Raw genomic sequence first — 13,070 nt, 5'->3', positions numbered from 1 at the left:
AGTGAACTCAATTTTTACTGGTGGTAGGAGATTGGATGCGCAGTCTTCAGTGTCTAAGTCAGACAGGCTGTCTGCCCGCCCAACCGCCCACCCTCCGTCTCTGCCCCTGACAGACAGCAGTCATTATTCGCATGGCCACAAGAGGTCACTTGCCAGGAAACAAAGGCCGTTTTAAGCATTTGAACAAACCACAAAGTTCCCACGCAGTCTAGAAAAGCATTGAATTCAATTTTAATTATTTCCTGGTCTGTATAGCTTTTCTGCATGAGGAAACCATACCTTCTATACCTATACCAGTACCTATAACTATACCCATACCAACACAGTGAATAAACAAGGCTGTGCACAAGTACACAAGCCATCAAGATAAAATTATTACATTTTTTTAAGTACTTTTCAGTTTTTATTTCAGTATGTCAATGGAAAATAAAACAAGTATAGGTAGCACTGGTTAGATTGCATCCTCTTTGGTCAGAGATGTTTGACAGTGGAACGTCGTCCAGTGTATTTGCAAGTTTTGAGGGCTTGGCGATCTCAAATATTAAGCCTGGTTGGCTAAGGATTCCAAATAGATGAAGACAGCTAAATGCAAACTTTATGTAAAATAGTTCAACATCTCCAATGTGGAAAAGGCATCAACTGTGAGGCATATGCAAGAAAAAAAGCACTGTTGTCTTGTCACAGCATCCTCTGCTGTGCATTGAGCTTATCTTGGTTTGGTGTTCATTGATTTGTATGGGGACCTACCAACAATCTACGGGTAATTGTTAGGCAACATAACAGCATACATAGTCAGAATGTAATATACTGTATGTTAGGGATGTAAATCATTAGTTTAATCACAATACGATATTATATCAATTCTTTGAGCAATGATACGGTAATTGCCAATATTACAAAGACTGCCATGATAGGATTTCGATTTAATACGATTTAGGGGCCTGTAATCAATATGAGACATTATTATTTGTCCATTTAACACAATCTGTTACAGAGGAAGCTGCCACCCCGTTATTTTCTGCTTTGGGTCATAAAAGATAAAAACAACATATACATAATGTATAATTGTAACCGCTTCAGTACAGTAAAGTTCACTTTGAACTGTCTCCACTATCACACATAAAACAGCACATGGGAAAAGTTAACCTTAATGGGCTTTTTGCCAGAGGGTCCTTTCTGGAAGAAATCTTTTCTTTAAAGGGGCAATAAGTGGAAATTCATCATTTCTAGATTGAAGAAATTAAAAAATCGCTATGTGAAGAACTAGAGGTGTAAATTCATCTGGAGTATAGCATGACGTCACACACCCTCTCTCTGTGTTGATCTCCAGCCCATTGTTTACAAGCCGGTCCAGCTGCGCGTTCATGTACGTTCATGTGAATCGCCGCCTCCTCCCTCCTCTCAGAGCCCTTGGCCCTCCCTCCCTATAAAAGGCTACAGCCAGTGAGCAATGGCAGCGTGTATTTTTGAAGCGAAATGGCGGAGAGCGGAACGAAACATTCACCTGAAGACAACCAGGATCTGACATTACCTCTAAAGAAACAACGGTTGTTGGCGAAGAAGTTGACGGATAAAGAAAGGGACAGAACCCGCATTAACATTGGCCTTGCATTTCCAAGGTGGAGAGCACTGCAAGAGCTAAAGGGGCTACAATCTGACTCTGAGCTAGCTCTTCTTCTCCTGGATAGGTAGCCTAAGTAACAACATAAAATCAGATGTCTGTTTTAATTAGTGTTACAGTAATGTTAGGCACATGTTGCTATGTCGATTCAATTAAATTTAATGTTACAATCGTAGCATGGGTTAATATCCGGAGCTTGAGTTATTAGCGGCTCGTCACAGCAATGGGTCAGGCGATATGGTTGTGTTAGGTGAGTAGCCCGGCAGCCCAGCTAACATTTGCAATTAGCATTGTAAAATGTAGCCACGCTAAAACATCGCTCTCACTCACGGAGAAGAGGAGGAACGTTAGCGTTAGCTCCCAGTGTTAGCATTAGCCAGGATTCGGTGATGGCTCAACCCGAGTCGGCTGCCACCGGCTACTGGAGTAACTTACAGATATGGAGCGCTTCTACCAGCTCCTCTAGTCACTGAGCCTCGCCTCCATCTCAGCAAATATATTACATTTATTACAGGTACCATCATCATTTAAGTAGGAAGGGGAATAGCTAAACACAGCAGAGACCGAAAGTGAGTGAAAGACATCGCTAACTGCTGAACTAAGCCAAACTAAGTTGGCTGTTTAGGTTTTATTCCCTCGCCCCTGTAGCGAGTGAATCTGCCTGTAGTGAAACCAGGGCCAACCGGTGCTTCCTCCTCAGGCTCCACTTCATTCAGCTGCCCGACAGATCCGCTGCTTCTTCGCATTTTATCCTGAATAACAAACCGGAGCTAGCTGGGAGCATGACCGGAGGGAAGCACAGCCAGTTAGCCTCCGCTAGCTTCCCAGCTAGCCCCGGCTCTCCGTTTGAATCCAAAGGGAGGGCCGGGGCTAGCTGGGAGCAGCTAGCGCAGTATGACAGAGGGAAGCACAGCCAGTTAGCCTCCACTAGCTTCCCAGCTAGCCCCGGCTCTCCGTTTGGATCCAACCGGAGCACCGAGCCCTGGTTTGTTATTCAGGTTAAAGTGGGAAGAAGCAGTGCGTTTATCGGGCAGCTGAGTGAAGTGGAACCTGCGGAGGAAACACAGGGACCGTCTGGATGTAATAGTCAGTGGAGGTGCTGTGGTGCTCGGCTACACAAATAGGTAACAAGGCAAGTGGGGGGTGGGGGGTGGAGAGCAGAGGCAGAGGGATGTGTGGCTCATGACACACTTTGTTTTGGTCTACAGGCAGTGGACAACAGCAAACCTAGCGTTGAAACGATTTCGCTGTTTGCCTCTTTAACCCAACCATCATCTTTTTCATAAAATCATCAGGACTATCTGGCTGAAACCCCTGAAGGCAAACTTCTGCCAATAGCCATTTTATGGATTAACAACGACATCATTTAACAAAGTATCAAATTCAGCTTAATAATAACTGTCCAGGTTCATGGACAAAACAATTGTTTTTCCTAGTCACACATTATTAGCTTAAGCATGCTTAATTAATTAGCCTAGCGGCTAGCAGACTTTTTCCTCAACTCCTAGCTTAAAATAATGACATGGTTATTATTTTTCTTATTCACCATTGGTTTAAGTCACTGCATCTCCTGACAGAACAACTCGATTGAATTTCAGCCTGCATGCACGTTTCTTTCAGCCGAATATTGTTGAAACAGAAGAGCTAATGTTGCTGTAGTGAGAAGTTAGCAAAGTGAGATGCTAGCAAGGCAAATAACTTTAAATTGTGTTTTGTCTCATAACAAAATTGTTTACATACACCATGTGCTCTGTCTGTTGACACGTATTTTCTCCAAAATCCAAAACATTTCCACTCTACTGATTTATTCCAGAATAAATAACATTATCCTCATCGTCTTTCTCTTGGCTGCTTGCCATCTGCCTGTCGCTGTTTGACGGTGACACAGACTTTCAAAATAAAAGCGTATCCTAAAGATGATGGTATGGATCAATTTTTCACTTTGTATCAATGATATTGGATCGTTGATCATGGAATCAATTTATCAGACCAGATCAATGAATCATTACACCCCTACTGTACATATTAACAGTTGGAGTTTAAAAGCATTTATTTACATATAATACACATCATAAAGTATGGAAAAACATATTTTTTACTCAATTGTGTGTTTAGTGCTAATTAGCAATTGTTAGCATGCTTTCATGCTAAACTAATATGGTGGGCATGGTAAACATAATCTCTTTTCTAAGTAATTGTGATGTGTATTTATTTTCATAATGCAACAGTTGCTGCCATGATCCTCTATGCTGCCATATTTCCCTGTCCCTTCTGTTTTTTCTTCTCAGTGCCATTGTCTCATCTGCAAGAATGTAGCAAAGAAAATTTAGTTTATCCAGCACTGCAGTTGCAAAATAGTTTTCTTCTCATTGGTCATGGTCCTTTTGTGTCTCATCCAACTTCACTGGTTTTGTTTCCCTCATCTCTTCTTTCCTCACTCCCTCTCTTGCACCATCACCATCCATCTCCAGGGGATCCCATAGAAATGTTTAATTGTTCTGAAATGTCTACAGTGAGCTGGACTAAATGACTCAGCAGCCTTGTCTGCTGACATGAAAGTCTAATCCATTTTAGCTTCAGTTTGTTTGCAGTCATTCAAGGGCTTTCTTTCTTTCTTTTGAAGGGAGCTGGACACATTCACAGGCTTGGTTTTATTTTCTTATTCTTTGATAGCTCAAGGCTGTACATAATTGAGCCTGTTAACGTGTCAGATTAAAAGCAACCAATGCTACCCAGGTCTTTTTTATGCTTATTGAGATATTTGTACATATCTATTAGTGTGTGTGTGTGTGTGTGTGTGTGTGTGTGTGTGTGACTGTGTGTGTATGTATATGTGTGCTTGTGAGTCTTTTGGAGGAGGATGCAGTTCAAAGAAACTGAGGTGCTGTTTTTTGCCAGGAGTACATGCAACACATTTACTGTATTATAGACTGAAAATTTGATGTTGCCCTACAATTTAACGTACTCTGTGATCAGTGCAGAGGTGTTCCTGTGTGTGCGACTCCGTATATATTACAAAACAAGGTTTCTCTGTTTAACAGCTGTGACTTCGGCGGTTATACTCTATATGCTAACATGTGCTTCTTATGTTTTGCATTACAGAGCATGACAAGCACCGCCTATGCAAAAGTACTGAATACATGAATCTTCACTTCAAGGTCAAATGGTTCCATAATGAGTATGTCCGTGACCTACCGGCCTTCAAGGATGTTCCGCCTGAGTATTCTCTGTAAGTGTCCTCTCATTTTTACCCACATGTACTGTGCATGTAGAGACAAACACTATCAGGGAAATTTCAGGGAGATTAAGTATATAATTAAGCAATATCACACGAGAGGGAGTGATGTTGTACTGTATATCGTGTATTCTCCAACTGTCAACTTTTATACCATGGTATACCTTAAAACCAGTATATCTCTGCAAACCTACCTGGGTGACCCATCATTAGAAAATATTAAATGTAATATAGCAGTTATACACAAATACAAACAAAAGAATGCCACAGAAAATTCCTTGTTTTTTTTTCAATTTTTGAATGTATTCAACTCATAATTTTGGCTTTAGCTTTTTGTACAAAGCAGGAAATGGAGGGATATTGTAACAAGGCTTAATTCCGACAATGCTAATTCCATTGTTTCTTTATCCACCACTCCCTTGCCAGCACCCTCCTAAGTCACAACTAAAACAAAGCTATTCCAAGCACCAGACCTGTAGGTTATTTGAGGATCTTCTACTTCTGGTCTTTTAATGGCGTTGCTAGCCATCATGATTCGAGCTGACTTCATGTAGCGTACCTTCCAGGGTGTCTCACTGGAATATAATGTTTTGGTTTTGGGGGTGGGAGGGGCAGACAGCACTTTGCCTGTCACATCATGTGGGCTGCCTTGTTGAGCGCAGTGGCACCAAGAAACACAATTTAAGCTGTATATTTTTTTTCCCCAAATGTAAAAGGGTAGTTCAATGTATTGTTTGGTGTGTTTGCAATGCCTACCCAATACATCCAGCACCTCTTAATTCATTTCAGTTTCTTTCCGTTCTTGCTCGTCTCCCTCTCCCAACACCATCTGGTTGCCTTTTCCCTGTTCATTAAGTGTAATTGCTCTTTTTGTACACTTTGTACAGTTATTGTTACAGTCTGTCTCTCTACTCGCTAAGTGTTAAAACTGTAAATAGAACATGAACAGACTGCCTGTAACATTCAATTTAAAACAAACAGGGCTGCAGGAAACTAAGAGGAGAAGATCTGCAGACTACAATTGAGAGAAATGTTGCAAAAGAAGTCAAATGTCTAATTGTTAAATGGCTTCATGAGGAAATTTAATTGCCTTTTGAACAATTTAACGCAAGTACAGATAATTCTGTTTGCTTCAAACGAGTGTCAACATTACACAAGCCAGTGTTCATTTATGCTGCTAATTATTGTCCTTCTTTACCAGATAAGAAATTGTGTGTGTCATTGGCACACACAACACTTTAAAAATTATTATATTGAAGTAAAGTAAATATCATTTACATATGGTTGACAAAAGGAGAGGCTCAAAGATTGATCTCTGTGGGACTCCACAGGAAGCTGTTTTGTGGCCTGAGGAAGTCTTTTTCTTGACCAAAACTGTTTTTAATTACTGTATAATTTGATTTTAAAATAGTTTTGAAAAAAGGTCATATTCCAGTGCCACAGAAATTGTGATGAATATGAGACTATGAGTGTTCAGATCAGTTTCTGGTTGAGACTGAATCTGTAAAACAGTCATGTCCGTGTAATCTGTGGTGGCAGTTTATTCCAGCAAGCCTTTAAACAAGCTGATCATAAACTGTTTTGGATGAGGAGACAACTTTATTGCGTAAAAGCATACTTTTGTTCTTTTCACATAGTCCTGTTTTTCATTGTGCATGCATAATCATGTGCAGCAAAGCAGGGATAGCTGCAATGTAAACACATGTAATGCAAGTGGGGAACGCAATGCCCTCTCCCATCCTACCAGTCTTATCAGAGTAATGACTCCCCCTCCCCCTCACCAGTGCTGTCACTCAATCACCATTCCTAGCAGGATTGATTCATACTGTACACACACACTCACAGTCTTTCTCTTCCGTCTGCCCGTCTTTCTTCTCTTTCACTGTCGCCACACCCACCTTATTTATTGGCTCTCCCTCCTGTAGCAGATGCCCTTAGCCAGAGTACAAAGCAGTTTTGGGGGGACATCCGTTGCTCTGAGGACAGGCTCAGGCACTATTTTAAACAAGGGAATGGCAAAGTGAAACAGACAGAACAGCATTATTATTCCACTAACAAATGTACTTCCTTACCCGACTCATCCGCCCCGGCCTGTCCTGTCCTCTGCTGTCCTCTGTCTGAGCCTTGCAGTCTAATCTGTCCACAAACTGAAACCTGATATCAGCGCCTGCATGGATGGCAGCCTTGGCCAAAACCACACTGGAATCTGCTACGTCTTTTTGGGATGATTTTTTTTAAATGTGTAATCAATTTTTATTGATCTCCTTTAAACACAGTGGCTCCCCTGTAATTTTTAAATAACTAAAAAGCTCTGGCCTCTTAATTGTTCATGTACTAAACCCTGATTCCTCTGGTGTCAGGCGTCTGGTGTGATGAACCAAATGCTAAAAAAAAAACGCCTCCCAGCTACATTTTGACCCTTCAATTATAGAGTGTTTTCTTTTTTAGGTGGTTCGAGCCATTTGTCATCCAGTGGCTTGATGAGAATGAGGATGTTGCCATGGATTTCCTCAATGGAGCACTGGAGAGGGACAAGAAAGATGGAGTGAGTATAGTGTTGAATTATTTCTCAATACGTAGCTTTGAATTTAACCAACAAAGACACTTAAGTCTGCTTTCTTATTCACAAGGACGGCCTGCTAGACTGAATTTACCTCTTGAGGTAGAGGGTGTGGGGGATAAAGGAAATTTCACACAGTCAAAAACACTCCTCGCCAAGAGACTTCACAAGACAGGAATATGAATGAAATTTGAATAAAAAATTGATAAAAACAGGAAGCAAAACGTGATTTTTAGGGCAGGAAAGGCACGGAAAGATATTAGGCAGCGATGACAAATGGGTGTAAGCTTCCCAAAACAAGTTTGGCACGGAAGTTATTGCAATATACTGATGCATCCTCTAGCTGCATTGCATAGAACTATACATTTGTGATTTATGTGTGTGATTTGTGTAACCACGGTTATCTACTGAACAGTTTGAAGATAAAATTATGATTCATCCTTACTGAAACACATAAAACATAACATTGCATCTGACTTTTATGTCAGTCATGAATAAATGCAGGACTACATACGCATTACGCACACAAAATAACTCTGAAATTACAGGGAGCTTAAGTGTCATTTTATTAGTGCACCTCAGCAGCTACTGAGCATTCATGCAGAGAGGGTTAACAGTACACCTGCAAGTGCAATTGGCAGTAAGTGGTCTAGATTTCTGCTTTGTGAGCAGTGTAGTTATAAAGTAATTGGTACATTAATTGAACGGCCTTTTTACTGTGCTAAATCACTAAATAATGCCTCTCTATTCTGAGGTACTTAAAGCTCTTAAGATCTCACATTCTACATCTGTGTCTTTCCTTTTTCCTTCTTCCAACTCCCCTATCTCTGTCTCAATCTTTATGTCCCTCTCTTCCCCTCTCCATCCTTCAACAGTTCCAGCAAACCTCGGAGCACGCCCTCTTTTCATGTTCGGTGGTGGATGTGTTCACTCAACTAAACCAGAGTTTTGAGATTATCAAGAAGCTCGAGTGTCCAAACCCACAGGCTCTGGCTCACTTCATGTGCCGTTTTGCGAAGGTCAGGCTCTTTGGAAAGCCCCCCTAGTGAGCCCTGAATACTCCTGTGGGGAGTGATAAGTCACAGTTAAAGAGTTTGCCATTGATCTAAGGAGGCTCTGTGGTATATTTATTTGGTTTGATAATATCTTGTTATTAGGTTGTGACTGCTTAAATTTTTACAGTGAGTTCCAGCAATGCAATAATAGAACAGCAAGCGCACTGCAATTATAAAATTGTCTCTCTCCCTTCCTACAGACTATCAACAAAGTTCTTCTGCAATATGCTGCAATCATATCCAAGGACTTTCCTTTGTATTTGAGTAAGGAGAACGTGGTAAGTGCCCACTCAAAGTCTGCAAATGTTAATAGCAAAGGTTACATTGAGTGTTTTCGGTCCAAATGCAAATATGGTTAGTCAGATGACGGTGTTTCCATGATGACTGTCTCTAACAGCGGTTTGCATGAAGAGTGTTTCAGTTGGCAGCACAGTCTCTTTTACGCTCCAGTCCTGCCCCGCTTTTTGTAATGCACTTAACAAAGTGTCTCTATTAACCGAGATGCAATTATTCATGTCACAGCCCATAGCTGATGGGAAGAAGTCATTGGTATTTCTAGGCTCTCTGTCCATTGTTTAATGTGATGGATGACTAAATGCAGAGCCTTCTGAGTGGCCTAATTATCCTCACTGGTCTTTGAAGTTGAAGTGAGAGATAACACACAGGGTACTAGCGGAGGAGGCAGATGTTTCTCTACAGTGTTGACAGGCTCATTACAATTGTCCCAGAGAAAACATGAAATGTCCCTCCTCGAGAGAGGACCAAACAGACAGATGATGGAAAAAAGGAAGTAAGAGGCAGATGGAGCTGTACAGTAGCAGGATTACATCAAATTAAACTTAATCCCCAATTTGTTAGACTGTCACATATACAATGCATGATTGACATCATAACCATCTTCACCAAGAATATACTGTGTGTCTGTCTTTGTTAACAACAAACTGATTTGTTAAAAGACAAGACAGCAGTAGTTTAAGTAAAGATGAGTATCTAAAACAGTAGTTCTTAACTTTTGTGCCTTAAAGAAATTCTTCAACCCCCAAATGACCACTTGTTTATCAATTACTCACCCCATGTTTGATTTTCTTGCATGCCTTTCGATGAACAAAGAATCAAAAAACAGAGCAAAATTCTTGATGAACTGAAGTCATAGGCAAAACTATATCAAAACTCAGTTTACAAAACTCTCAAACAACTGATGCATTATTATCCAAGTCTCATTTATCCAGTCATGTGTTCAGTGCTTCCCAAACACATGCTATGCTCTCCTCAAAGCCACACTCCACTGACAAAATCAGAAATTTCAACTCCCTGAATGCAGGAACTGATGGTCTACCACTGCCTTGATCAGTTAGTTAGTTTGTGTTATTGTGTGACTTCAGTGTTTTAAAGGGACAGTTCGGAATAGTCACACAATAACACACACAAACGAACCAATGAAGGTAGTGGTAGAACTGCAGCTCCCGTGTTCAGCGAGGTAAAATTACTGTTGTATTTAATAGAATCTGGCTTTGAAGATAGTAAAAATGAGCTTCGCTTTGCGCTCAGGTCCCCGTCAGAAAGGCCTGTCTGTTTGGGAGGTACAAAGCCAATGAAGCCAATGCCGAAGTGCCAAAAACTGCAGTTCACTGAATGACCACATGAGGCCGGCTCTAAAACAGAGTCAATCCCTGTAGACCCCCATTTTGAAATGCTTAACTTTACAGCTGAAATAAACATGTATACTGTCTGGTACAAAAACCGGTTTTGGTCTCAATAATTAATTTCAACATTCAGGACAACTGTACAGGGTGTGAATTTCTTTACAACTCACTCATATACATTTTATTAAGGCCCAAAGATACACATATGTAAGGGCAGGGCAGGGTCTTCAAGGTGTTGCTACTGGTTGCTGCAGTCTGTGAAGAAAATTGCCCCCCCCTCACTCCTCCACAGCTTCACCCTCTTATACAAATATGGTCGCTTCTGGCTCTAAAAAACCCCAAGATGGCTTCAAAATGACAGTCCACTAACCAAGGGGTGACGTCATGGTAGCTACGTCCATTATTATATGTAGTCTATTAGCTATGCCTGCATATCTTTTAGAGCATCCCGAGGGGGCAGGAGTTGATCCCAGCTGACATTGGGTGATGGCTGGGGTACACTCTGGACGGGTCGCCAGTCACTGCGCTGGCACACAGAGACAGTCAACCATTCACACCCACAGGCAATTTTGAGTCACCAATTAATCTAACCTATATGTCTTTGGACTGTGGGAGGAAGCCAGAGCACCTAAAGAAAACCCTGCGCAGGCACATTGAGAACGTGCAAACTCCAAACAGAAAGGCCCCAGCCGGCCAGCAGGTTCAAACTTAAAACTTTCTTACTGTAAAGCAACCAAACATCGTGCCGCCCCAAAAGTCACAATAATAAAGGCAGCTTTTTTTTTGTAAGGGAAAATTTCTGTAATCATCTTGTGAAGCCTCAGATTTATCTTCGGACCCCCGGGGGCATGGCCAGATTGGGAACCACTGATCTAGAATTTCTGCCTCTATAAATATAATGCTGTTATTAATACATTTCTTGATATTGATACTATTTGCAGACAAACTTGTAATTTTAGCACCACCCTATTTAATCAGCAAATACCCCACCAAATACTCTAAATCACTAAACACACCCCTGTGAAATGACTGTCTTTCTTTCTCTTTGGTATATGTAGTCATGAGTGATGTCACAGCAGCCCTCTGGCATTTATCCAATGGATTATAATATAACCAGTGTGAGTGTTAGTGGACCGAACCCTTTATTCTATATTTTTCACCCTCACTCCAGGGAGAAATATGTAGCCAAGAGAAATCTCCATTGCTTTTACTCAGATTTAGAATATCTTATCACTCCCGTACAAATATGCTCATAAATCTAGTAGAGAGGAAGCTATTATGTGCTGCCGTAGAGACACTATTGGCTGCGTTGTGGATTGAAAGACACCAATCATCCCTCTCCTGTGGGGCGCAGAATTATCATTTCAGAACCATCCATTACCACTGTCATAATTTTGTAGGGTTGTATGTTTGTCAGTTGTTTTTTGGGCAGATAATGTACATAATCTGCAAAGAGTGAAAACTCTGAAGAATTACTCCCAGTCTCCATAAAAAGCAGTGTGATTAATGTCCGTCATCTGTTAAACTTGTTGTGCAGCTGGAAATCGATAATGCCTGACATACTCAGTGCAGACATTTCTCTGCCTGTTGTATTATGTATTGCGTTTCCCCCGCTGACTGTCGATGTCGCGCGGAAACCTAGCATCTTTGTATGGATGATGTGTCAGAAAACCCAAACTGATGGATTTGACTGTTTTTACCCTTCTGACAATGTGTTGCAATTATATAGGCTGGTCTCAAGCTTACAAACTGTTACAGCACAATGTCAATAGCTGTGCAAAAAAAAAAAAAAATGGATATTTAATGTACTAGGCATTTCAGGGATGTCAACACCATTAAATATATAGCTGATGTTCTCCTGAAACATAGGATCATACACTGCACAGTACAAAACAATCTCATTTATTGATTCTTGTACTTTTACAGCCCTGCATCCTCCTCAACAACATCCAGCAGCTCCGTGTCCAACTGGAGAAGATGTTTGAGTCCATGGGTGGCAAACAGGTCTGTGTCTACCTGAGTGTATCTGTCTGCTGTGTCTGTGTCAACTTTTGAGGCAATTCACTTTCAATTAGATTGAGATTTTCTGACCTGGATTTAAATAAATTTAAAAAAGAGGCATGGAATATATGAATTATTACAGTATTGTACTGCAATAATCTGCATTCTTCCACTGGAAGGTCAAACCACAAGGTTAGCGGAAGAACAGAGTCCCCGGGGATTGAAAGGATTCAGTGTCTTGTTAAAGGACACTTGAGCAAGGTTGATGCCAGATTGTATGAACACTTAAATCTCCATCGTCAGATCAGCTCTCTGCTGTGAAGTAAATGCAGTGTCATGATTATGTAAATGATTAGTTCAGATGACATTTATATGAAGTGAAAGTGAATTGACCCCAGCAGTGATGTGCTGTAATCCTTCTCTCAGTTCTGTATTTAACCATCTGATAGACTAATCTGACATGTAGTTCCGTTTGCTAATATCACCTTCTCCGACTACTTCTTCTACTCCAGCTCCTCAATAACTCCCTTTGTACCCCATTACTATTCCCCACCTCAGACCTTCCTTGTGTATAACATGTGTTTTTGTAAATATTGATTTAAAACCCTATAAATCTGTGACTTGAGTTAAAAACACCGCTGAGTATTTTTCCCTGTCGACCTGTCAGTCTAACCTGAGAAGCGGCAGCCGCGGCTTCTTGTGACTTACACGCATGTTTCTCTCCAGTATCTAACGCCTGTCTTGCCTTGCGTTTTGTCTCCTGTCGTTGTGTCTTCTGTTTCCCCCCGTTTCCTTTTTTGTGCTCTCTCTCTCTGTCTCCAGGAGGAGGGGGTTGTGTCCTTCTGTAAGGTGTGTGCAATAGGACTCGTCAACACCCCTTCCCACCATTTACCGAATGATACGAAAAAGCACGCCCCCTCCCCCCCGTGCCTCCCCGCCACCCCTCACGCTCCTA

General features: G+C 41.3%; 1 protein-coding gene across 1 annotated transcript in view; it reads left to right on the top strand.

Moving 5' to 3' along the window:
* LOC126393829 (protein unc-13 homolog C) overlaps window positions 1-13,070 on the top strand; it is a 136,278-nt gene that overhangs the window by 97,200 nt on the left and 26,008 nt on the right. Inside the window, exons 19-23 of the mRNA XM_050050209.1 lie at window positions 4,724-4,850; window positions 7,305-7,401; window positions 8,292-8,435; window positions 8,672-8,749; window positions 12,041-12,118. Of these exons, the coding sequence (XP_049906166.1) occupies window positions 4,724-4,850; window positions 7,305-7,401; window positions 8,292-8,435; window positions 8,672-8,749; window positions 12,041-12,118 (524 nt within the window). The remainder of the gene's footprint in view (window positions 1-4,723; window positions 4,851-7,304; window positions 7,402-8,291; window positions 8,436-8,671; window positions 8,750-12,040; window positions 12,119-13,070) is intronic.

The sequence above is a fragment of the Epinephelus moara genome, chromosome 1, assembly GCF_006386435.1.
Source record: "Epinephelus moara isolate mb chromosome 1, YSFRI_EMoa_1.0, whole genome shotgun sequence".
Taxonomy (NCBI): Eukaryota; Metazoa; Chordata; class Actinopteri; order Perciformes; family Serranidae; genus Epinephelus; species Epinephelus moara.
Note: the sequence above shows the minus strand (reverse complement) of the source record. Positions and strands in the feature narration are given on the sequence as shown.